This window comes from Astyanax mexicanus, chromosome 15, assembly GCF_023375975.1.
Source record: "Astyanax mexicanus isolate ESR-SI-001 chromosome 15, AstMex3_surface, whole genome shotgun sequence".
In the NCBI taxonomy this organism is placed as follows: domain Eukaryota; kingdom Metazoa; phylum Chordata; class Actinopteri; order Characiformes; family Acestrorhamphidae; genus Astyanax; species Astyanax mexicanus.
Window position 1 is genome coordinate 67461 of NC_064422.1, and position 26191 is coordinate 93651.

General features: G+C 40.9%; 1 protein-coding gene and 2 long non-coding RNA genes across 3 annotated transcripts; 1 reads left to right on the forward strand and 2 right to left on the reverse strand.

Annotated features, from left to right (window-relative positions):
- Nucleotides 1–6942: 6942 nt before the first annotated feature.
- On the reverse strand, nt 6943–10341 carry LOC125780458 (uncharacterized). The gene is made up of 4 exons (XR_007424529.1): nt 10235–10341; nt 7916–8031; nt 7658–7733; nt 6943–7429 (listed from the first exon to the last, which is right to left on the reverse strand). It is a non-coding gene; the product is annotated as an uncharacterized LOC125780458 (long non-coding RNA).
- A 43-nt stretch (nt 10342–10384) lies between these two features.
- On the reverse strand, nt 10385–12577 carry LOC125781298 (probable basic-leucine zipper transcription factor K). Its single transcript, XM_049465035.1, has 4 exons — nt 12545–12577; nt 12013–12277; nt 11837–11906; nt 10385–10544 (listed from the first exon to the last, which is right to left on the reverse strand). Exons 1-3 carry the CDS (start codon nt 12575–12577, stop codon nt 11893–11895), a joined length of 312 nt encoding a protein of 103 aa, XP_049320992.1. The 3' UTR covers nt 10385–10544; nt 11837–11892.
- Nucleotides 12578–13867: 1290 nt separating this feature from the next.
- LOC125781320 (uncharacterized) lies at nt 13868–14870 on the forward strand. The gene is made up of 3 exons (XR_007424530.1): nt 13868–14081; nt 14160–14336; nt 14585–14870. It is a non-coding gene; the product is annotated as an uncharacterized LOC125781320 (long non-coding RNA).
- The last annotated feature ends 11321 nt before the right edge of the window (nt 14871–26191 follow it).

The following is a 26191-nucleotide window of genomic DNA, read 5'->3' on the forward strand; positions in this document are numbered from 1 at the left end:
TTGTCTATAATGAGCCTATAAGTGTTCATAACTATTCATAAACACATCCATATATTATTTTTCATTTCTGGCCCGCCGGCGGGCCAGGGCGTGTTAAGAGGTTAACCTCTTAAGCTCCAAGCCTATTTTGACCATTTTCCGCCTGAAATTACATACTCACATTTGAAGGCTTATCGCTCTAATATTAAATAATTCAGAGTCAAATCTATGAATTAATATTACTTAAAAGCCTTTACACAATTCATTTAAGACACTTTAATTATTCAATTGAACATGTAATGGCCAAAATATGGCAAAAAAACAAAACAGGAACATTTTAGGCGCTTTTCAGATTTTCTATTTTTTTTTTTTTTTCAGACATATAAAATGAACTATTTATATGGATGAAGGGTTTTACTAGCTAACATCGTAAAATTTGTCCGATATAGCCATACAATTTTGGTGATTTTAGGACTTACTGTGGCCGAGATATTTAGCTTTATTTGCGTCAGTGCGTTTATAAGGGCCAGCGTTTGGATAGAGAGTTAGGAGGTGTGTTAACAAAAGTGTATATTTCATGTTTTTGAATTAAAACTAATTTTGTCTTTTAAAAAGATTAAAACCCAATCTTACAAATTTTAGAGTACCTCCCTCCTCCATCATCAACCTCGTAAGGACACTTTAGGGACCCATCAGCTATTCACCTAGGTATTTCTCGGTATAAGTAGGTTTATTAGGGCGACTAGACAGACAGATTGACACATTTTGGGCTTTCTAAAACCTGTGGTTGGGGAGTTAGGGTATTCATTCACCAAATGGTCTCTGTTCACAAAAGAGTATATTTTAAGTTTTTGAATAATGGTAAATAATATGTATTTCTCGGTATGTTTATAAGGTTTATAAGGGCGACTAGACGGACAGATTGACACATTTTGGCATTTCTAAAACCTTTGGTTGGGGAGTTAGGAGGTGTGTTAACCAAGAAGCTCTGGTGAGTAAAATTTACCTGCTGATAGATAGCACTGATAGATTATGATGCTATCCTTAAACTGGTGTGTATCTAAGCAGAAAATGCAGAATAAATGTAGCTGAATTGACTGGGGCAAGTTAAAACGTCAAAATGCAAGTTACCTTATTAGTTACCTCTTAATTTCAACAGTTGCATTCATTTGTATGTTTATAGATGTATAACAACCTGCTGTAGAATTATTTGTATATTATATAAGTAGTAGTCATTAACGAAAACTTGTAATTTTAAAGAAATTTTGTCTTTTAAAAATCTTAAAACCCAATCTTACAAATTTTAGAGTACCTCCCTCCTCCATCAGCAGCCTCGTAAGGACACTTTAGGGACCCATCAGCTATTCACATGTTAAGCACTTGAGGTGCGAACACGCCCCCCCGTTATACAGGTATAAGTAGAAGCACACTTCTTCACTAGTTCACTTCTTTCCCTACAGACTGGAGGAACAGACTGCTGAATCTCCGCTGCTGATCCAGGAACACACCGCTGAAGCTACGCTGCCGACTGCTTGTTCTCCGTTGCTGATCAAGGATCAAGAAGCTCTGGTGAGTAAAATTTACCTAGCACTAATAGATTATGATGCTATCCTTAAACTGGTGTCTAGCTAAACAGAAAATGCAGAATAACTTTAGCTGAATTGACCAGGCAAGTTAAAACGTCAAAATGCAAGTTACCTTGTGTAACTATAGTTAAAGCTAGTTTTTAGCTTGAATTTTTTTTAAATTGTACACCATAGAAAGCAGGTTGACTCAAGGTATGGATTGGCAATAAGTTAATGTGTGTTTCAAAAGATGTTGTTGTCATGAGTTTCGGTAAACTTATATATTTATTTATTGATTAGCACTTTGGCGTAAAATACACTTTTCAACTTCTGCAAAGCGCTGGATAGCACAATTTATTTGTCCTATGTTTAAAAATGTGCTCATTTATTTCAGATGGCTCCCTGTCCAGTTTGCAAGAAGATTCTGTCCTCCATCTCTGCGCACCTTTCCACAGTACATCATGTGGAAAACGTAGAGGAGAAGAAGATCCTGATTCAGCTGGCGAATCAGAAAGTGTCGATCCTGACATCTCCGTGTCCTGTTCCGGGATGTGGGTATCAGAAGTCTCGTCTTGACCGCCATCTGACCAGCTGCCATCGGGACCTGTCCGACCAGGCCAGGGACAGATACATCCAGACGGCACAGAGAATAAAAGCCATTACTCTCCTGAGAGAGTTGAGGGCCAGCAGTCCGAACGTGCCCATGGCCACTCGCTTGGACTTGGCTGCTGCTGACGAGTGAGTGGCACTTTCTAAATAGCACTGTTAGTTAAAAGTTCATATTTATTTTCATGTCCATATTCTAATGTGTTTTTTTCCTGTCTTTCATGTTTATCTCTCTGATAGATCTTCAAAGCCTGACTACGACCAAGTACTCGAGTCAGCGAAACCTGGCGTCCTCGATATCAGTCGTAGACTGAGAATGGGACAACAGGTGGAAGAGAGTCTGCAGATAATGTTCCGGTACGTCTGTGAGGCGATACTGCTGAAGGAGCATCAACTGGCAGAGAGTGCTGTGCTGAACTTCAAGGTAGCTTTTCTTGCTGTCCTTAATGCCTTGCATTTCTCTCAAATGTTTTATAAAGACAAACTGGCTAATGAAGATTTTTCACCCATACAGGTAGAGCATTGGGTTTCTCGAACCCCATCAACCAGTGGCATTTTCCTTGAACACTTTGACATCAGCCTGACTCCCCAACAGGAAGAGGTACAAAATGTATTATATATATATATATATATATATATATATATATATATATATATATATATATATATATATATATATATATATATATATATATAATAGACGTACAATTTTAAATTCAGTTTTGAATGTAGTTTGTCAAATACACTAAATGAATAATGTTCCTTTTTTATTTTTTGTTTCAATACAGTGGCTGGAGATGTACTTCGCTCACATCAGGTCATGGAGTGTCAAACAGTCCAGTCCCGATGTTCATGATGGAGGCAGCTTCTTTCTGAGCCAGAAAGGAGTTCCTGTGGTGAATCTACCTAATGATATGAAGCGGCTATGGGAACTGTAAGTCCATCAGATTAAAGGCTCATTCAAAAGCACTGCTCCACATATAGCTTTATAATAACATTGTGTGTCTTTTGTTAACACAGGTATCCACAGGCTTCAGGGACCGACTTGCCAGCAGTTGCCCAAGTTGCCCCTGCCAGCAGTTGCCAGCCAAGGTAATTTTAAGCAAGGCATCTTATATAACAAACGCTGTTGTTTTTTCACTGTTGTTGTTTTTACACATGGGTTGGTCTTTATAACACTCGCCCCATCTTTTAGCTCTGCTGCAGGTTCTGAAGAGGGGGATGATGAGCAGCCTTCCTGCTCACATGCTGTGGGACAGGCAACTGGACAGCCACAGGCTCAGAAGAGGGACCACTCCCCTTCATCCTCTTCATCGGATGGAGACACCGAAGAGCCTAGTGGTAGTCGGTAAGCTTTGTGTCATTTCATAAATGAATAAAGGGCATGTTTATATGAGCATGATTGAAAGCTTGTTGTTTCAGACAGTGCTGTCAATATGTGTTCTTATAATGTGTGAATGTCTCTTTCAGCTCTGCGATTGAAAGGAAGCGGAGGGCTAAGTCCACCTGGCTTAGTTTTCTTGACCTGTTTCCGGTGACTGTTCATGCCACGACACCCACATCTGAGGAAATTGTCGGCGGTGGGTTTGATCAGGAATCCCTCCGTTACTTTCGCAACAAATGGAGGACAGTCCAGCGTGAACAGCGCATCCAATATATCTTGGGTAATGACTTCCTCTCTATTTTATCAACACACAGTCTCTGGGCAACAAGTCTTATCTACATATCAGATGCAAGAAGAAGAAGAAAAAAATAGTATCAATTTAGAACCATTTGTTTTACATAAATATATGTACATAACACATTTAAATAACAAAAAAAATATTTACCCGCAAATAAGGGTGGTGCTGGCCATAATGACGCTGAAGGCTGTCAACAATGGCCACACACCCACCCTCTGGGCAGAGGAGCTGGGACTCCAAGCTAATTAAAACAAATAAAAAATGATAACAAATAAACTCAATTATTACTACTCTGTTACACAAGTAATAAAATAATCCATAACTGTATTTCTGTCACATGCTCACGTTCTAACCAACTAAAATGTCCTCTCTCTTTTTCACAGATAAGTGCAAGTTCAGGAACCGCCCCTCAGAGGCCAGGGTATACCATCTGCTCCGTGCTGAGAACTGGTCGGCCAACTGTCCAAGCGCCATGGATGTGGTCACGTCTTGGGTCCCCGTAAAGGACCACATCAAGAGTCCAGACATTATCCGCCGTATTCAGGAACAGTCTTGGAAAGGACTTTGCCTGAAAGACTTTGGGCCACCAAAGAACAAAGGTAAGGCCATTTGATGTTATGCCAGGATTCTATTAAACGTGTCATATTTTAATATTTGTTTGAATTTTTTATATTACCACCCTAACCATTAACATTTTTAATATTACCACCCTTACCATGAATTCTTTTTAATAGTACCACCCTAACCACTATGTCTTATTCTCTTTTGAAGGGGTGATTGCGACAATGCCCTTTTCCAAGGGAGAGGTGGTGTGCGACTACCATGGAGAGTACATCACCCAGGAAGAAGGGAATCGGTGAATGGAACAGCTGTTAGACGAAGCCTGTTACATCTTCTTCTTTGCGGGATGTGGGGAAAAGGTCTGCATAGACGCCCAACATTCTCCATGCCAGTGTCACCCACACCAGGACACGTTTGGTCGTCGGATGAACCATTCAAGGAGAAGTCCAAATGTGAAGCCACACGTGTTCAAACTTCCACTCCCAGAGGGAACAAGATGGCATCCCATTTTCCTCGCGCTTAAGGACATCCAAGTCAACGAGGAACTTCTTTGGGACTACGGTGTTCTCAGTGACGAAGGATTTGGAGGCGAAGCTGTTGGACTGGACTGGCTGAATACTTGAATTCCATCTCATACGAACTCACTGCACGCAGCACTTTACTTCACCCTGCACCACAACTCATTCTGTACCTGTACTGTCGCCTACTAGACTTCACACACACACACACACACTGGGCTTTGGGCTTTATTTAAAGGGATAGTTCGGTATTTTTGACACGAGTCTGTATGGCATCATCATAACCAGTGTCGTGCATCCACACTGACTTACCCCCCACAGCGTCCTGTGAGCCGAGTTCTTGTCCAGTTTAGGTCAAAGCGAAAGTAGTCATGTTTGCTGGGGTCAGGAAAATAACTCCTTTTTCTTCCCAAAGCAGTACGAGTGATTTATTTACATCACAAAAAACTAACCCTGCAAAAGTCACTCCTCGTAAATCACTTGGGTCCTACTTTCTCTCATTTCGTATCAGTGCGCGTCATTCTGACAGCGAGCTGCGCACGCGTCAACTTGTTCTGTGTTTTGTGTTGTTCTGTGTTGCAGCGCCGCGCGCATTGATATGGAATGAGAGAAAGTAGGACCCAAGTGATTTACGAGGCGTGACTTTTGCAGGGTTAGTTTTTTGTGATGTAAATAAATCACTCTTTTGAACACGTACTGCTTTGGGAAGAAAAAGGAGTTATTTTCCTGACCCCAGCAAACATGCCGGACTACTTTCGCTTTGACCTAAACTGGACAAGAACTCGGCTCACAGGACGCTGTGGGGGGTAAGTCAGTGTGGATGCACGACACTGGTTATGATGATGCCATACAGACTCATGTCAAAAAAACCGAACTATCCCTTTAATTTGGTCAAATCATTTAACATTCAACATCCCGATTCCAAAATATTTCAGTGTAGTCTTATATACTGGAATTGTGATCCAAATCTAAATATGTTTGACATAGCCTGTGCATAGCAATGTGAGATAGGGAACCCCCTCAAAAGTCGAATGTCATTCTCCTCATAGCTCCCCATTCAAAATGTAACGAAAAAATAGCTGCCTAACCGCACACACACACACACACACCAAACTTCAGATAAAAAAACAAACAATAACTATTTACAAAAAAAAATAGCTGCCCAACCGCACACACACACACACACACACCAAACTTCAGATAAAAAAACAAACAATAACTATTTACAAAAAAAAATAGCTGCCTAACCGCACACACACACACACACACACACACACACACACCAAACTTCAGATAAAAAAACAAACAATAACTATTTACAAAAAAAAATAGCTGCCTAACCGCACACACACACACACACACACACACACCAAACTTCAGATAAAAAAACAAACAATAACTATTTACAAAAAAAAATAGCTGCCTAACCGCACACACACACACACACACACACACACACACACACACACCAAACTTCAGATAAAAAAACAAACAATAACTATTTACAAAAAAAAAATAGCTGCCTAACCGCACACACACACACACACACACACACACCAAACTTCAGATAAAAAAACAAACAATAACTATTTACAAAAAAAAAAGCTGCCCAACTGCACACACACACACACACACACCAAACTTCAGATAAAAAAACAAACAATAACTATTTACAAAAAAAAATAAAAAATTTTTTAAACAATGCCTCAACCCAAGAGTTTATCCTTGCTTCGTGTCTTAGCTGAGACGCCTCCCTCGAGGGGAAACGTTTGAGAACGGCGAATGGCTGGTTCTTTTTCTCCTCCTGTTCTTTCTCCAGTTTCTTCTTCTTTTTCATGATCATCATCTCCGTTCCTCTTCAGGGAAAGTGGCGGGTGGTGGGATGGTGGTCTCCCCAAATCCAGCACACTCAACATCTGAATGTTCGGCCTGGATGCCCTTTATTCCCACTCAGGTCCTCCTAATAAACTGATTTCCCATCCCTAAATATTTAGAAATGTATTTTGCTGTAGGTTTTGTTTACCAAATTGTATATTTTAAGTTTTTGAATAATAATAATAATAATAATAATAATAATAAACCTAAATACACCCACATAAAGTGCATTACCTTGACTTACCAATTCTCCGCATTAACCTAATACCTATTAGAATATAATTAAACTCATTTTACACTGTATTATTATATAATTACTGTATTACAACAAGAATAAAGAGACATTTCTTGAACATTAACAGATTTATTATATAAAAAACAGAAAAACACAAAAAAGAACAACACTGCACACACACACACACACCAAACTTAAGATAAAAAAAAAACAAACAATAACTATTTACAATAAAAATAGCTGCCCAACCGCACACACACACACACACACACCAAACTTAAGATAAAAAAAACAAACAATAACTATTTACAAAAAAAAAAAATTAAATTAAAAAAAAAAATGCCTCAACCCAAGAGTTTATACTGGCTTCGTGCTACGCCTCCCTCGAGGGGAAACGTTTGAGCTCCTCTGTAACACACAGACAAAACAAAAAACAATAAGCATACTTTCATTGATTTTTAAGCTCTCCTTTTAAAGCTCCTTTTCCCACTTTCTTTTATTTCTTCGGGCTGTAAAACACGTAAACACAAAAAACAACAACAAAAAAAAAAACAACCATAAGTACCTATTTATATTAATAAACAGAGCTAGGGTTAGGGAGTTAGGAAATGTATTTATTAAAGTGTCTGTGTTTACCAGGGTGTATTTTTAATTGTTCCTAACTTCCTCCTCTCACTCCTCGTCCAACTTTTCTTTTCGTGATTTTTCTGTCCTTTGAAAAATGAGAAACAAAACAAGAGCAACCCATTAAAAGTTGATTTCAGTGAATATGTATTTATCGCTTATATTATGTTTATTATGGAGACTAGACAGACAAGACTGGTACATTTTGAGCTTCCTGAGAGCTAGGGTTAGGGAGTTAGGAAATGTATTTACTAAAGTGTCTGTGTTTACCAGGGTGTATTTTTAGCTCCCCCCTTTGACTCCTCTTCTGACTTCCTCGTTTGACTCCTCTTCTGACTTCCTCCTTTGACTCCTCGTCCGACGTTTCTTTTCGTGATTTTTCTCTCCTTTGAAAATTGAGAAACAAAACAAGAGCAACCCATTAAAAGTTGAGTCTGGATGAAGGCACAGCCCATGTCCTGAGGCTTGGAGTGAGGCATGGTGAAAGAAGAGCTGTCGGGGAGGGTCCTTCTCAAAACAACTGCGCCGAGCAGAGTGATGCGCTGCTGACGTATGTAAAAACATTTAATGTAGGTGGAGGAAAACCTTCTATGACGCACAGAAGGAACAGAAAATGACTTTAAAATGTAAATTAAATGACTCTTCACGGAGAAACGTGGAGCCAAACCTATGTAGCACTCTGCCTGGGAGCAGCTCTCACTGACTGAACTGCCCCTGACTGAAGACACGTGAACACTGAACTTCCCACGACATGTGAGGACGTAAGCACTAGGGCTGGCCCGAATAGCGTTTTTTGAGCTCCGGATATTCGGCACTGATTCGAAGCGAATATTCGAATATTCGTTTTTAAAAAAAGAGGTAAAAAAAAAAAAAAAAAGCAAATCACGGCCCCTTTAATCCACTGAAAAATGTTCAATTTGCTCTGACCGACGAGACATATTCACATTTTTGATGTTTTTATCCCGGATTTTTGTGTTTTCACCCCATATTTTTTCTGTTTTTAGCCCAGATTTCTTTGTGTTTTCATCCCGGAATTTCTGCTGCCCCACATAATTATTACAGTTACAGTTAACTATTTATTAATTTGCTCCCGCATCGTCTGGATTAAACTCCCGCTCCAGCCAATAACAGTTCAGTTCTGTCCCGCGCGCAAGATATTCTGACGGGACCCGCGAGAACAGAAGTGGTTAGAGTGAGGTGGAGCTCTGGAAAGGAGGAAAAAAACGAATATCCGAATACCAAAATTAAAAACCGAATACCTACTCAACGAACGAATATCCGAATACCCGAATATTTGGGTCCAGCCCTAGTAAGCACGAGCTCAGAATCTTCAGCCCAGCCAATTTCTTAAAATTACTTCAAAATAACTGAAACTGCAAAAAAAAACCTCTAGAATCGAACCCTAATCTAACACTCTAATCTAACTCTAATCTAAACTAATTTAAATGACTTTGATTAATTTATAAACTACCAATGAAATCGAAAAATTCTTACTCTCGCACTGTACTTGTTCGCTCTCCTCTCTCTCCCTCGAACAAAATGGCTCTTCGTCCGTTGGACTGTCCGGGGCAGTGTCCGTCGTGTTCACACATGCGCCGTAAACTTTTTTGTACTTTTCCATGACGTCACGAGTTGCGCAACTTGCGCCAAAATAAATAAATAAACTGCATTTTAGCGTCGCGCGAGCGCTAGAATGCTTCAATAGCCACCAAAATCGATAGGTAACATCCCACAATTGTTCCGAAATAGCCATAAAAAACATTTTGGTGACCCTAGGACTTACTGTGACCGAGATATAGACCTTTATTTGCCTCAATGCGTCTAAGACGGAGAAATAACGGTATTAGCGGAAAAAATGACGCTTCGGTAAACAGAGACACATATGTAAACTTCCTAACTTAAAAAAAAAAAAGGTAGACACTCCACAATGGTTCGTTTGATCCGCCTGGGTGCCCCGAACAACCTAACAATAGTGTGGTCTACCTGGAGGAGGAGGAGCAGGAGCAGCAAGGGACGAGTGTGTGTGTGTGTGTGTGTGTGTGTAGTTTAAGTGTTATGTATATATGTATATAGTTGTGTTTGATTTTGTAAAATGAAAATTTTAATGTTTAAGAAATGTCTCTTTTTTCTTGTATTAGTACATTCATAACATATTAACAACATTATAAAATGAGTTTAGATATATTCAAAAATGTATTATGTTAATGCAAATATTTTAACTGCCTCCGCGCTCACTGGGGGTTCTGTATTATGTATTTTCTATGTTTAATGTTTTGCCTGATTCTTTGTCCTGTAATCATGTTTCTGTAAAGCTGCTTTGTGCCAACACCTGTTGTAAAAAGCGCTATACAAATAAATTTGATTTGATTTGAATATTTATTTATGGTTTATATTATGTTTATTATGGAGACTAGACAGACAGACTGACACATTTTGAGCTCCCTGAGACCCTTGGTTAGTGAGTTAGGACATGTATTAACTAAAGTGTCCCTGTTTAACAAAGCGTATTTTTATTGTTCTTAACTGTAATAAAAAAAAAAAACGTTTACATCCTAATAAAGTCAATTACGTTGATAAATTAGTTTTTACCGTCCGCTGGCGAGGCTCAATAGCAGCAGCTTCTCCTCCTTATTCGCCACGTTGTGCAAGCCCGATATGTGAACCCCGGCCAGGTGTTTAGGCAAGTTACTGTATGTAACATGGTACAAAGGGCACACTAGCTGTCTCATTTCTGTCACAAAAGATAACCAACATCAAAACACGCACTTTAGGTTAAGACAAAACAGTTTTTTTTCTCAATTATCACTAAAATCTGTGTAACTTAGAAGGAGCGCAAAAATAAGGTACTTACTCTCTGAACTCTGACGACGCCTCTGGCACATGCGCTCACCACGTCGCACTGCATTGTGGGTGAAAAGGGGCGTGGCCCCGTTAAAGTTAATAAAGTGCATTACCTTGACTTACCAGTTCTTCTCATTAACCTTATACCTATTAGATTATAATTAAACTTATTTTATAATATTGTTAATATGTTATTTTTATTATTTAATTAGTTGTACATTATTAGTAACATGCTTAGTGAATACTTTTTTATCCATTTGTTTTCTTTATAGCCTGCCCAAACTAATTGGGCTATTCAGAAGGCCAAAAAGAATTTTTTACTTCGGAAGCTGGCGCTACTGAGGGCATCGTCCCCGGCGATCCCCATGGTCTCCGTGCTGGACGTGGGAATCGGGCCAGCAAGTGCCGGCTGGGCACCAGCAGGGGGACCATCCGCGGGCCGTCTACCAGCGGTAGTGTGCCGTTTACCTGTGGCGGAGCCAGCGGGGGGACCATCAGTTGGTCGTCTACCAGTGGCGGAGCCAGCGGGGGGACCATCAGTTTGCCGTCTACCAGTGGCGGAGCCAGCGGGGGGACCATCAGTTGGTCATCTACCAGTGGCGGAGCCAGCGGGGGGACCATCAGTTGGTCATCTACCAGTGGCGGAGCCGGCGGTGGAGCTGGAACCAGCGCGGCAAGCGGCGGAGCGGCGATCGGCGGAGCGGCAACAGTAAATGTTGCTTTTTTTTGTAAATAACCCTAACCTGGTCAGTTAATGTAAATAGTTTTCGTTTTTTGCACTTTTTTTTACTATTCTTGAGTTTTCTTGAGTATTGTTGTAAATAGTTGTGTTATAGTAGTTTATTTAATATTGTAGTAGTGTGTTGTGTTTGTGTGTGTTTAAATATTGTTAAAATGCTAAAATAAATCTTTGAATGTTTAAGAAATGACTTGTTTCCATTATTCATAGTTTATTAAATTGTTTTAACATTGTTAGGATAAATGTTCACATAAGCGTGGCTGTTCACCAAAGTGTTATTTTTCCACTTTAAGCTCACCTTTAAGTGTCACGTGAACCAAACCACTGTTAGGTTGTTCAGGGCGCCCAGGCAGATCAAATGACACATTTGGGCAGTTTATTCCATTGATTTAACCCTAGTCGCCCAAATAAACCTAATGCTACCGAAAAATATATATTAGCTAACATTATTTAAAAATAATAAAAATACGCTTTGGTTAACATATACACTTAAGTAAACAAACCTCCTAACTCCCTAACCAAAGATCAAAGAAAGCTCAAACTTTCATTGATTTTTAAGCTCTAACAATCCCCCCCGCCCCCCAAATAAATAATAAAAAACAAAAACTTACTAAGCCTATTGGGCATCATCTGCTTCACCTTCAGTTTAAATTGATCGAAGTGTAACTTAGTTTGATATCTCTGCATATCAAACAAACAAACATAAACACACGTTAAGTATATAACAATTAAAGGTAAGTATATAACAATTAAAGGTAAGTATATAACAATTAAAGGTAAGACTTACGTTTAAGGTGAATTTTGGCCTTCAGCAGGACAATCATCCTCTCCAGTGTCAGGATTTTACGCCTGCAGCAAGCGTTCTGACACTGGAGGATGGATTGTCCTGCTTTCGGCGCACCCTGCTTCTCCTGATGCTGCTGCTGCTGCTTCTGCTCGCCCCCCTGCTCCTCCTCCTCCTCCTCCTCCTCCTCCTCCAGCTGCTGCTGGCCCTGCTGCTCCAGCTCCTCCCAGTTCTGTTCCTCCTCCTCCAGCTGCTGCTGGCCCTGCTGCTCCAGCTCCTCCCAGTTCTGCTCCTCCTCCTCCAGCTGCTGCTGGCCCTGCTCCTCCAGCTCCTCCCAGTTCTGCTCCTCCTCCTCCAGCTGCTGCTGGCCCTGCTGCTCCAGCTCCTCCCAGTTCTGCTCCTCCTCCTCCAGCTGCTGCTGGCCCTGCTGCTCCAGCTCCTCCCAGTTCTGCTCCTCCTCCTCCAGCTGCTGCTGGCCCTGCTGCTCCAGCTCCTCCCGCTCCTGCTCCTCCTCCACCTCCTCCTGGTCCCTTACCCTGTTAAAGGTAAAGTCCAGCCCCGGAGGCATTGCCAAATCTCCGGCAAGTCTCCGGAGCTGGGCTAATCTTTGAGAAAGGCATTGAGTTTCAGCCTTTTTTATGGCCACTGCAACATCACTAGTCTACAAAGAAGAAGAAGAAGAAGAAGAAGAAGAAGAAGAAAAAATAGTATCAATTTAGAACCATTTGTTTACATAAATATATGTACATAACACATTTATATAACAAAAAAATAATAATATTTACCCTCAAATACAGGTGGTGCTGGCCATAATGATCCGGGGAATCTCTGCTACCGGCCGCATTTAAAACAATGCCTCAACCCAAGAGTTTACCCTTGCTTCGTGTCTTTGCTGAGACGCCCCGCACGGCACTTTACTTACTTTCTCTCTCTCTCCTCCTCACCAACTGAGCGGAAAAAGGCATGTCAGGGCACATAACGGAGCGCGTTCGCACATGCGCAGTGAAGGTTCCGAATTTCTAGGTGACGTCACGGCTAGCGCTACTCATATTAAAATAACAAAAATAGCGTTTTAGGGTCGCGCGGGTGGTACAATAGTCAGATAGCCACCAAATTAACTAGCTAACATCGGACAATTGGTCCTAAATAGCCATACAATTTTGGTGACCCTAGGACTTACTGCGGCCGAGATATTTAGCTTTATTTGCCTCAATGCGTCTACAATCCAGAAGGGATATTTTTTTTCAAGTGGGAATTTTCTTTTTTGTGCAGTACATTGCTTTAATATTTTTTTTTGTGGCTGCTGAAGATTCAGGGAGTTTTCATTAAAGTGCAAAGTAGAAAGAAGAGTCAAGGCGTAAGTTAGTATATTTTTCTATATGAAGGCATTTCTATCTATCCCTATCTGTTGTCCTTTTTCTCTCTTTCAAAAACATACACAAAAAAGTACAAAATGTAAGAGTAAAATGTTTAAGCCTTTTTTTTATCAAACTGTGGCATTTCCGTTAGATTAGGAGTTAGCTTTAGCATTAGGTTTAGATTAGCTAGGGTTAGATTAGCTGGGGATATAGAATAGAAATATTTTTTTTGGGGGGGCGGGATTATTTGTACACTACGGAGGGTTGGATTTAAATTTAGGCACACAATGAGGACGCAGAAGTGCCCCATCTGCCACAATGTATATTCTAATCTTTCCAAACACCTCACTGGATACCACAACGTGGCCAGCAGACATCTATCTATCTATCTATCTGTGGCCAGCAGACATCTATCTATCTATCTATCTATCTATCTATCTATCTATCTATCTATCTATCTATCTATCTATCTATCTATCTATCTATCTATCTATCTATCTATCTATCTATCTATCTATCTATCTATCTATCTATCTATCTATCCCAGGCTGCCGCAGGAACGTCCTGTATCCTTTTATGCACCACACCCCCCGGATCCCTTGGTTCTGGAGGAGAGTGGTCCAAGGACTCTTTATGACAACTTGGAAGTTAAGGTGGACAAGAACGAGTTGCCGATGACCACTGACATTTTCTTCAAGGAGCTACCACACACACGTAAGTATTATTCCTATTGAGGGGTTTAACAATTGTTATTTTAATAGAAGCATATTAATTGTTCTGTGCTTTTAATAGACTTGTTACAGAAGGACCCAACACGGGTCCGCCTGTGCGGAGTGTTCGGCCTTCCGAGACCAACAGGACTCCTGTCCTGTGGCCGCATATTCCTATGAAATATCCAGCCACAGGACAGGAGTCCTGACAAATATGTTGGTCTCGGAAGTCCGGGAAGCCCAGCTAGAAGGTGAAACTGTGAGTATGTTACAGGAATGATTACATATTCACCCCCTGTGTTACAGGAAGTCTAAAAATACGCTTTGGTAAACACAGACACTTTAGTAAATATATTTCCTAACTCCCTAACCCTAGCTCTCAGGAAGCTCAAAATGTACCAGTCTTGTCTGTCTAGTCTCCATAATAAACATTATATAAACGATAAATACATATTCACTGAAATCAACTTTTAATGGGTTGCTCTTGTTTTGTTTCTCATTTTTCAGGGAGCAGGGAGAAAGTGATAGTGAGGAACCGGACCTTCGCCAAGGACACCATTATTATTATTTTTTTTTTTTGTAAATAGTTAATATTTGTAAATATATTTACAAATATTAATAAAAATATGTTTTTATATAGAATAGCAAAATGTGTCAATCTGTCCGTCTAGACGCCAAAATAAACCTAATGCTACCGATAATTACATATAAGTTAACATTATTAAAAAACTTCAAAAATACACCTTTGTAAACTAAGACACTTTAGTAAACACATCCCCTAACTCCCTAACCAAAGGTTTTGGGAAGCTCAAAATGTGTCAATCTGTCCGTCTAACCCCCCATAATAGCTGGTATTCCCCCCTTTATATTGATATACCATTAAGAGAAATTTATTTTTCTTTATTAACAAAAGGTATTATGTCTAATATAAAAATATATTTATATTTATATCAAATCAAATCAAATTTATTTGTATAGCGCTTTTTACAACTGGTGTTGGCACAAAGCAGCTTTACAGAAACATGATTACAGGACAAAGAATCAGGCAAAAGATTAAACATAGAAAATACAGAATACAGAACCCCCAGTGAAAAACTCCCTCAGAGCTGCAGGAGGAGGAAGAAACCTTGGGAGGACCAAGACTCACATTAAAGGGGGGACCATCCTACCACTGGTCAAACGGCTTTTAAATAGAAATTTAAAAAGTCTTTTATACATCTATATAGGTTTTATGTACTCAGGAGTGTAATAGCGCCACTAATGGCTAGGATGTAATCAGTAGTGGAGAGTGAGATGGTCGATGAGCAGCTGATCTGTGGTGGTGGTGGAGAAGAGCTGACTTCAGAAACTTCCATCAGTCTGGCCGGACAGGAGACGCGAGAGCCTGAGGGTCCAACATCGGTATCGGGTCAGACAGGTGGGCAGTCAGTAACTCGGAGGAAGGCAGAGAGATGGAATTAGTTTTGACTGGATTTATGCAAAACTGAGAATATTAAAACATTATCAGAGTGTGGCAAATGACTCCGGCAGATCTAAATAAAACAGCCTAACTAAAGGCAGAGAGCCAGAAGGTAACATAGACATGGAGGCACCCTGAAACACCAGCATCCACCCACTCCACCGTCCACAAACCTGAGTGACCGTGTGCAGTGGGAGAACAACAGCACCAGCATCTCAGTTTACCACAATTTCCTCTGTCCATGAACCCCTGAATCTGCAGCCTTATCTAAAGGGAAAAACATTAATTACCAAAAGCTAAACTAAACAAGTAAGTTTTCAGTCTAGACTTAAAGATTGAGACTGTGTCTGAGTCCCGAACATATTCGGGGAGATTATTCCAGAGTTGAGGAGCTTTATAAGAGAAAGCTCTTCCTCCTGCAGAGCTCCTCTGAATTTTAGGAACTACTAATAAACCAGCACCCTGAGATCTGAGTAATCGCGGTGGTTCATAACAGGAGATGAGGTCTCGCAAATACTCAGGAGCGAGCCCGTGTAGGGCTTTATACGTTAACAGGAGAATTTTATAGTCTATGCGGAATTTGACTGGAAGCAGTGCAGTGCTGATAGTACTGGACTAATATGGTCAAATTTTCTAGTTTTAGTAAGGACCCTGGCTGCAGCATTTTGAACTAGCTGAAGTTTATTTAAGTTACTGCCGGAACATCCAGACAGTAGCGCATTACAATAATCTAGCCTTGAGGTAATAAAGGCATGTACTAATTTTTCTGCGTCATGCAGTGATAGGGCATTTCTTAGCTTGGCAATATTACGGAGGTGTAGAAAAGCTGTTCTAGTAACATTAGATATGTGTTTATCGAATGCTAGATCTGAATCTATGATAACTCCAAGGTTTTTAGCTGCTGAACCAGGGGTGGCTGAGAAGTCAGCCAGATTTAGCATTAAGTCTGATAATTTATTTCTAGCAGCTTTGGGGCCTAATAGGAGAACTTCTGTTTTATCACTATTTAATAGGAGGAAGTTGTGCGACATCCATGATTTTACATCTTCTACACAATCCTCGATTTTCTTTAATCTCACTCTGTCATCAGGTTTGGCTGATATGAAGAGCTGCGTGTCATCCGCATAACAATGAAAATTCACATTGTGTTTTCTAATAACTTTGCCCAGTGGGAGCATATATAATGTAAATAATAACGGTCCTAATATAGAGCCTTGTGGAATTCCATATCTTACCTTGGTATAACTGGAAGACATATCATTTATCCTCACAAACTGATAGCGATCGGTTAAGTACGATTTAAACCATGCTAAGACAGTTCCGGTTACACCGACCATGTTCTCTAGTCTTTCTAAAAGGATAGTATGATCTATTGTATCAAAGGCTGCGCTCAGATCGAGAAGTACGAGTAAGGAAACACAGCCTTGGTCGGCGGCTATAAGTAGATCGTTTGTTATTCTAACTAAAGCTGTCTCAGTGCTATGATAAGGCCTAAATCCAGATTTAAATTTTTCATAGATCTGGTTTCTTTGCAGGTAAGAGCAAAGTTGTTGGGCTACAGCTTTTTCTAAAATCTTAGAAATAAAGGGTAAGTTTGAAATAGGTCTATAGTTAGACAGTACACTAGGATCAAGATTTGGTTTCTTGATCAGAGGTTTAATTACAGCTGTTTTAAAGGCTTTGGGTACATGGCCCAGGGCGAGCGATGAGTTTACTATCATTAACAGAGGTTTAATTATATCTGGCAGTACCTGTTTTAATAATTTTGTGGGAACAGCATCAAGTGTGCAGGTTGTGCTGTTTGAAGAGGAGATAATTTTCTCTAGTTCTAGCTGTGGAAGTGGGTTAAAGACTTCCAACCTAACTTCAGTAACAGGGTTTTGTTCTAGATCAGCCAGACCAGATGACAGAGAGGATGTAATATTTATCTGTTTAATTTTATCCCGAATGTTTTCAATTTTACTATTGAAGAAGTCCATAAAATCGTTGCTGGTGTGAATGGCTGGAATCTGAGGTTCAGTACCTGCCTGGTTTTTAGTTAATTTGGAAATAACACTAAAGAGAACTCTAGGATTATTTTTATTTATCTCGATCTGTGAGGCCAGATACGCTGAGCGGGCTTTATTAAGTTCTTTTCTATATTTAACAAGACTGTCTTTCCACGCAGAGTGAAACACTTCCAATTTAGTTGATCGATATTTACGCTCTAAATTTGGTACTAACTGCTTTAAGGTACGAGTTTGATCATTGTACCACGGTGCGAGCTTTTTCTGTCTCTCTATTTTGTGTTTAAGGGGAGCTACAACATCTAAGGTAGAGCGAAAGGTATTTTCTAAACCTTCGGTTAGTTTGTCTAGTTCTACTGGGTCTATAGGAGAATATATTAGAGTTGATAAGTCTGGAAGCTTATCTGTAAATTGTTGGGCTGTAAAAGGCGTAATTGAACGTTTTACAGAGTAGCTAGGGGATGTACGTATATTATGACTAAGATGTAATTTAAATGAAATAAGGTAATGATCTGAAATTGCGGAGGTTTGAGAACGAATATTCGGGTTATCTATGCTCACGCCCAGGGTCAAAACTAAATCCAGAGTATGATTACAGTAATGAGTAGGTCCTGTTATATTTTGAATAATACCAACTGAGTCTAAAATCGATGTGAATGCCTTTTTTAATGGATCATCCAATTTTTCGAAATGAATGTTGAAGTCTCCAACTATAATCACTTTATCATTACTTACTGCTAAATCTGTGACAAAATCACTAAATTCTTTTAAAAATTCTAAATAGGGCCCTGGTGGTCTGTAGATATTAATTAAAGAAAATGCATTCTTTTTTGTAACTGGATTAATTATACTGGTGTAAAGAAGCTCAAAAGAAGTAAAATTTTCATAGTGTTTCTGATTGCTAACTAAGGTACTTTGGAAAAATATGCAGACCCCACCTCCTCTACCGGACAATCTCGGATTGTGTATATAATTATAGCCTGCGGGGGCGGCTTCATTTAATGCTACATATTCATTTGGTCTAATCCAGGTTTCTGTCAGACACAGAACATCGAATTTCTGATCAGTTATCATTTCATTCACCAGAACTGCTTTTGAATTTAGAGATCTAATATTAAGTAAACCAATCTTTAGGCTTGAAATGTTAGTACTACAGTCTGGATATGACTGTTTAATATAAGTTAAGTTATTTAGATTTACTGTTTTAGTTTTTTGATGTTTTTGTTTGACTCGGGGGACAGACACAGTCTGAATACATTGGTATCTAGGTAACGTCTCTTTGCAGCTCGCAGACGGTCGGTTAAGCCTCTCTGTCTGCGGCCTGGTCCCGGCTCTGGATTGTCAGCAGCTTCTAATACTACTCTGCCGACTAGCTAAAAGACTATGAGCTATGCTGCATGAAAGTAAGGCAGCACCCTCCCGCGTGGGGTGGACACCATCCCTACCTAAAAGACCAGGCTTGCCCTCAAAGTGTAGCCAGTTATCTATAAAGCCCACATGATTTTCTGCACACCACTTGGACATCCAGCGGTTCAGCGAAGAAAGCCTGCTGTAAGCTTCATCACCACGCCTCATTGGGATGGGGCCAGAGCAGATTACCTCCTCGGACAGCGTCTGGGCCTGTTTAATCACCTCTTTAATATTAGCCTTAGTTACTTCAGACTGCCGCAGACGAATATCATTGGCCCCTACATGAATTACTACCCTCGAATATCTCCTATTCCCTAACCTAAGGTTGCCACTAATGTCCGGTGCTCTGGCTCCCGGTAAACAAGTAACTGTTGCCGCTGGTGCCCCTAAAGGAGTAGCTAATTTCACGTGTTGGACGATAGAGTCTCCTATCACCAGAGTACCTTTAACAGGCTCCTCAGTTGGTGCTTCACTGAGCGGGGCAAACCTGTTTGACACGTGAACTGGGGGAGCGTGGTGTTTAGGTGGGCTGGCTGTGGCCTTTGCGGTAGCATTAGCCTTAGCCTTTCGACTATGCCGCCGAGACGTTACCCATTCGCCCCGCTGTGAGGGCTCTAAGGCCGGAGTCGAGGGGGTACTAACTCTCCCTGAGACACCCGGGGCTGCTAACAGTGAATCCTGCTGTCTATCCCTTATTAAACCCCGGACGTGCAGCTCTAACTTATTCACCTTATCCACCAAGGAGCTAACTATCTCACACTTAGTACAAATACCACTATTGTTACCAGTATCGGTGGATAAGGGATCTAAGCTATACATGCCACACTCTAAACAGGTGTAAACCTGAGCAGAAGCCATGGAGAAAAAAAAGCACTCACCTTGTTTCAGTTGAAATTAGAAACTTACACAAACAAACTGCAGCAGCAAACAGCTAATCCAGCAAACCTGAGGAAAAGTCTATAAAAGTAGACTGAGAGTGGATTAATAGGTGTGTAGAGCAAAGAGGAAGCAGACTAAAAGTGGATTAGTAAGTGTGAAGAGAGTAAAAGAGAAGAAAACAGAGAAAAGTGTAGAAGCTGAAGATTAAAGCAAGCTTTCAGCAGCAGAGCAGCACAGCAGCAGACCAGAGTAGTAGAGAGCAGAGCAGGGAGCAGAGCAGGGAGCAGAGCAGGGAGCAGAGCAGGGAGCAGAGCAGGGAGCATTAATATCCAATTAATAGAAGATTCACAGTTCACTTTTTTTTTCCTGTTTCCCTTTTTTGCCCCAGGGAAGAAGAACAAATTGCGAGTGTATTATCTGTCCTGGCTGAGGAACAAGATCTTGCACAATGACCCGGAGGTGGAGAAGAAGCAGGGCTGGACCACAGTTGGGGACCTGGAAGGCTGTGTCCACTACAAAGTTGGTATGTTCCAAGTTCATTTCTGGACACAAGACAGTAAAGCCGTTTCAGTTTTAAAGAATTAACTGAATCCTGCTGTGACTTTAAAGAAGTCATTTCTTACGCTGGTGCGGTAGATTAATGCACCCCCTGTGACTCATCCACCACCATATTTGGTAAAGTTCGGTTAGGGTTAGGCAGACAGTAAAAGTACAAAAAGGAACGTTGGACGAGGAGTGAGATGAGGAAGTTAGGAAAAATAAAAATACACCCTGGTAAACACAGACACTTTAATAAATACATTTGCCAGTCTTGTCTGTCTAGTCTCCATAATAAACATAATATAAACAATAAATACATATTCACTGAAATCAACTTTTAATGGCTTGCTCTTGTTTTGTTTCTCATTTTTCAGGGAGCAGGGAGAAGGTAATAGTGAGGAACCAGACCTTCGCAAAGGACACCATTTTTTTTTTTGTAAATAGTTAATATTTGTAAATATAAAAAGTTTTGAAGTTTGCTGTGTTTGTGAGTGTGTGTCTGTGTGTGTGTGTGTGTGCAAATAAATATATTAATGTTTAAGAAATGTCTCTTTTTTCTTGTAGTGTAATACATTAATAACATATTAACAACATTATAAAATAAGTTTAATTATATTCTAATAGGTATTAGGTTAATGAGAAGAACTGGTAAGAAAAGGTAATGCACTTAATTAGGATGAAAAGGATGTACAGTTAGGAACAATAAAAATACGCTTTGGTAAACAGAGACACTTTAGTAAATATATTTCCTAACTCCGTAACCAAAGCTCTCAGGGAGCTCAAAATGTGTCAGTCTGTCTGTCCAGTCGCCATAATAAACCTTATGCTACCGATAAATACATATTAGTTAACATTATTTAAAAATAATTAAATACGCTTTGGTAAACAGAGACACTTAGGTAAATAAACCTCCTAACTCCCTAACCAAGGGTCTCAGGAAGCTGTCTGTCTAGTCTCCATAATAAACATAATATAAACCATAAATACATATTCGCATATATCTGGGTGTTACAGGTTGAGAACCTGGGAACTGCAACTCCAGTGTTGCAGTTCCCAGCTTCTCAACCTATAGCACCCAGATATCAACATGACATTTTGACCTAAAATCTCTCAGCCTGTGAGTATGTTACAGGAATAATTCTTACATACCCCTGTGACTCATCCACCATGTAGGGTAAGGTGAACCTGGCCACACCCCCTGTGACTCATCCACCACCATATTTGGTAAAGTTCAGTTAGGGTTAGGCAGACAGTAAAAGTATGAAGAGAAACGTTGGACGAGGAGTGAGATGAGGAAGTTAGGAAAAATAAAAATACACCCTGGTAAACACAGACACTTTAATAAATACATTTGCCAGTCTTGTCTGTCTAGTCTCCATAATAAACATAATATAAACAATAAATACATATTCACTGAAATCAACTTTTAATGGCTTGCTCTTGTTTTGTTTGAGTGAATAGGTAGGTAAGTATATACCAGTTAAAGGTAGGTAAGTATGTAACAATTAAAGGTAAGTATATACCAATTAAAGGTAAGTATATACCAATTAAAGGTAGGTAAGTATATAACAATTAAAGGTAGGTAAGTATATAACAATTAAAGGTAGGTAAGTATATAACAATTAAAGGTAAGTATATACCAGTTAAAGGTAGGTAAGTATATAACAATTAAAGGTAAGTATATACCAATTAAAGGTAGGTAAGTATATACCAATTAAAGGTAGGTAAGTATATACCAGTTAAAGGTAGGTAATTATATAACAATTAAAGGTAGGTAAGTATATACCAATTAAAGGTAGGTAAGTATATAACAATTAAAGGTAAGTATATAACAATTAAAGGTAGGTAGGTATATAACAATTAAAGGTAAGTATATAACAATTAAAGGTAGGTAAGTATATACCAATTAAAGGTAAGTATATAACAATTAATGGTAAGTATATAACAATTAAAGGTAGGTAAGTATATACCAATTAAAGGTAAGTATATAACAATTAAAGGTAGGTAAGTATATACCAATTAAAGGTAGGTAAGTATATAACAATTAAAGGTAAGTATATAACAATTAAAGGTAAGTATATAACAATTAAAGGTAAGACTTACGTTTAAGGTGAATTTTGGCCTTCAGCAGGACAATCATCCTCTCCAGTGTCAGGATTTTACGCCTGCAGCAAGCGTTCTGACACTGGAGGATGGATTGTCCTGCTTTCGGCGCACCCTGCTTCTCCTGATGCTGCTGCTGCTGCTTCTGCTCGCCCCCCTGCTCCTCCTCCTCCTCCTCCTCCTCATCCAGCTGCTGCTGGCCCTGCTCCTGCTCCTGGGGGGGTAGCCAAATGGGGGGGTAGCCAAAATCTGGAAGCAATGTGACATAGGGAACCCCGTCAAAAGTCGAGTGTCATTCTCCTCATAGCTCCCCATTCAAAATATAACGAAAAAATACCCCGACCTCTCCAAAACCAAAGTCCAAAATGAATGGGGCTTCTATGGCAGCCACAATTTCCGGTCAACCTAGACAGACCAATGAGGTACCGTTGGATGCGTCTTGGGCAGTGGAGTCCAGTGAGACACAAATCTGTTTCGTAGGATGCCCCCTGGTGGAGAAACAAGCAATTTACTCCCTGCATCTCTCTGTCTGACGTAGTTCTGTAGGTGTAACCTACATGGGACCTACGTAGTTGTGATCAGCATCCCTTAGAATGGGGGGTAGCCAAAATCTGGAAGCAATGTGACATAGGGAACCCCGTCAAAAGTCGAGTGTCATTCTCCTCATAGCTCCCCATTCAAAATATAACGAAAAAATACCCCGACCTCTCCAAAACCAAAGTCCAAAATGAATGGGGCTTCAATGGCAGCCCCCATTTCCGGTCAACCTAGACAGACCAATGAGGTACCGTTGGATGCGTCTTGGGCAGTGGAGTCCAGTGAGACACAAATCTGTTTCGTAGGATGCCCCCTGGTGGAGAAACAAGCAATTAACTCCCTGCATCTCTCTATCTGACGTAGTTCTGTAGGTGTGACCTACATGGGACCTACGTAGTTGTGATCGACATCCCTTAGAATGGGGGGGTAGCCAAAATCTGGAGTCAATTTGACCTAGGGAACCCCGTGAAAAGTCGAGTGTCATTCTCCTCATAGCTCCCCATTCAAAATGTAACAAAAAAATACCCAGAGTTCTCGAAAACCTAAGTCCAAAATGAATGGGTCTTCTATGGCAGCCACAATTTCCGGTCAACCTAGACAGACCAATGAGGTACCGTTGGATGCGTCTTGGGCAGTGGAGTCCAGTGAGACACAAATCTGTTTCGTAGGATGCCCCCTGGTGGAGAAACAAGCAATTTACTCCCTGCATCTCTCTGTCTGACGTAGTTCTGTAGGTGTAACCTACATGGGACCTACATAGTTGTGATCAGCATCCCTTAGAATGGGGGGTAGCCAAAATCTGGAAGCAATGTGACATAGGGAACCCCGTCAAAAGTCGAGTGTCATTCTCCTCATAGCTCCCCATTCAAAATATAACGAAAAAATACCCCGACCTCTCCAAAACCAAAGTCCAAAATGAATGGGGCTTCTATGGCAGCCACAATTTCCGGTCAACCTAGACAGACCAATGAGGTACCGTTGGATGCGTCTTGGGCAGTGGAGTCCAGTGAGACACAAATCTGTTTCGTAGGATGCCCCCTGGTGGAGAAACAAGCAATTTACTCCCTGCATCTCTCTGTCTGACGTAGTTCTGTAGGTGTAACCTACATGGGACCTACATAGTTGTGATCAGCATCCCTTAGAATGGGGGGTAGCCAAAATCTGGAAGCAATGTGACATAGGGAACCCCGTCAAAAGTCGAGTGTCATTCTCCTCATAGCTCCCCATTCAAAATATAACGAAAAAATACCCCGACCTCTCCAAAACCAAAGTCCAAAATGAATGGGGCTTCAATGGCAGCCCCCATTTCCGGTCAACCTAGACAGACCAATGAGGTACCGTTGGATGCGTCTTGGGCAGTGGAGTCCAGTGAGACACAAATTTGTTTCGTAGGATGCCCCCTGGTGGAGAAACAAGCAATTAACTCCCTGCATCTCTCTGTCTGACGTAGTTCTGTAGGTGTGACCTACATGGGACCTACGTAGTTGTGATCGGCATCCCTTAGAATGGGGGGTAGCCAAAATCTGGAGTCAATTTGACCTAGGGAACCCCGTGAAAAGTCGAGTGTCATTCTCCTCATAGCTCCCCATTCAAAATGTAACGAAAAAATACCCCGAGTTCTCGAAAACCTAAGTCCAAAATGAATGGGGCTTCTATGGCAGCCACAATTTCCGGTCAACCTAGGCAGACCAATGAGGTACCGTTGGATGCGTCTTGGGCAGTGGAGTCCAGTGAGACACAAATCTGTTTCGTAGGATGCCCCCTGGTGGAGAAACAAGCAATTAACTCCCTGCATCTCTCTGTCTGACGTAGTTCTGTAGGTGTGACCTACATGGGACCTACGTAGTTGTGATCGGCATCCCTTAGAATGGGGTGGTAGCCAAAATCTGGAGTCAATTTGACCTAGGGAACCCCGTGAAAAGTCGAGTGTCATTCTCCTCATAGCTCCCCATTCAAAATGTAACGAAAAAATACCCCGAGTTCTCGAAAACCTAAGTCCAAAATGAATGGGGCTTCTATGGCTGCCACAATTTCCGGTCAACCTAGACAGACCAATGAGGTACCGTTGGATGCGTCTTGGGCAGTGGAGTCCAGTGAGACACAAATCTGTTTCGTAGGATGCCCCCTGGTGGAGAAACAAGCAATTAACTCCCTGCATCTCTCTATCTGACGTAGTTCTGTAGGTGTGACCTACATGGGACCTACGTAGTTGTGATCGACATCCCTTAGAATGGGGGGGTAGCCAAAATCTGGAGTCAATTTGACCTAGGGAACCCCGTGAAAAGTCGAGTGTCATTCTCCTCATAGCTCCCCATTCAAAATGTAACAAAAAAATACCCAGAGTTCTCGAAAACCTAAGTCCAAAATGAATGGGTCTTCTATGGCAGCCACAATTTCCGGTCAACCTAGACAGACCAATGAGGTACCGTTGGATGCGTCTTGGGCAGTGGAGTCCAGTGAGACACAAATCTGTTTCGTAGGATGCCCCCTGGTGGAGAAACAAGCAATTTACTCCCTGCATCTCTCTGTCTGACGTAGTTCTGTAGGTGTAACCTACATGGGACCTACGTAGTTGTGATCAGCATCCCTTAGAATGGGGGGTAGCCAAAATCTGGAAGCAATGTGACATAGGGAACCCCGTCAAAAGTCGAGTGTCATTCTCCTCATAGCTCCCCATTCAAAATATAACGAAAAAATACCCCGACCTCTCCAAAACCAAAGTCCAAAATGAATGGGGCTTCTATGGCAGCCACAATTTCCGGTCAACCTAGACAGACCAATGAGGTACCGTTGGATGCGTCTTGGGCAGTGGAGTCCAGTGAGACACAAATCTGTTTCGTAGGATGCCCCCTGGTGGAGAAACAAGCAATTTACTCCCTGCATCTCTCTGTCTGACGTAGTTCTGTAGGTGTAACCTACATGGGACCTACATAGTTGTGATCAGCATCCCTTAGAATGGGGGGTAGCCAAAATCTGGAAGCAATGTGACATAGGGAACCCCGTCAAAAGTCGAGTGTCATTCTCCTCATAGCTCCCCATTCAAAATATAACGAAAAAATACCCCGACCTCTCCAAAACCAAAGTCCAAAATGAATGGGGCTTCAATGGCAGCCCCCATTTCCGGTCAACCTAGACAGACCAATGAGGTACCGTTGGATGCGTCTTGGGCAGTGGAGTCCA

Bases quoted from the DNA above. Each gene is read 5' to 3' on its own strand.
- LOC125781298 (XM_049465035.1), bottom strand. From the start codon at position 12,577: ATGCCTCCGGGGCTGGACTTTACCTTTAACAGG. The intron at 12,278-12,544 runs GTAAGGGACCAG...GAGGAGCTGGAG, and splicing joins TGGACTTTACCTTTAACAGG to CAGCAGGGCCAGCAGCAGCT.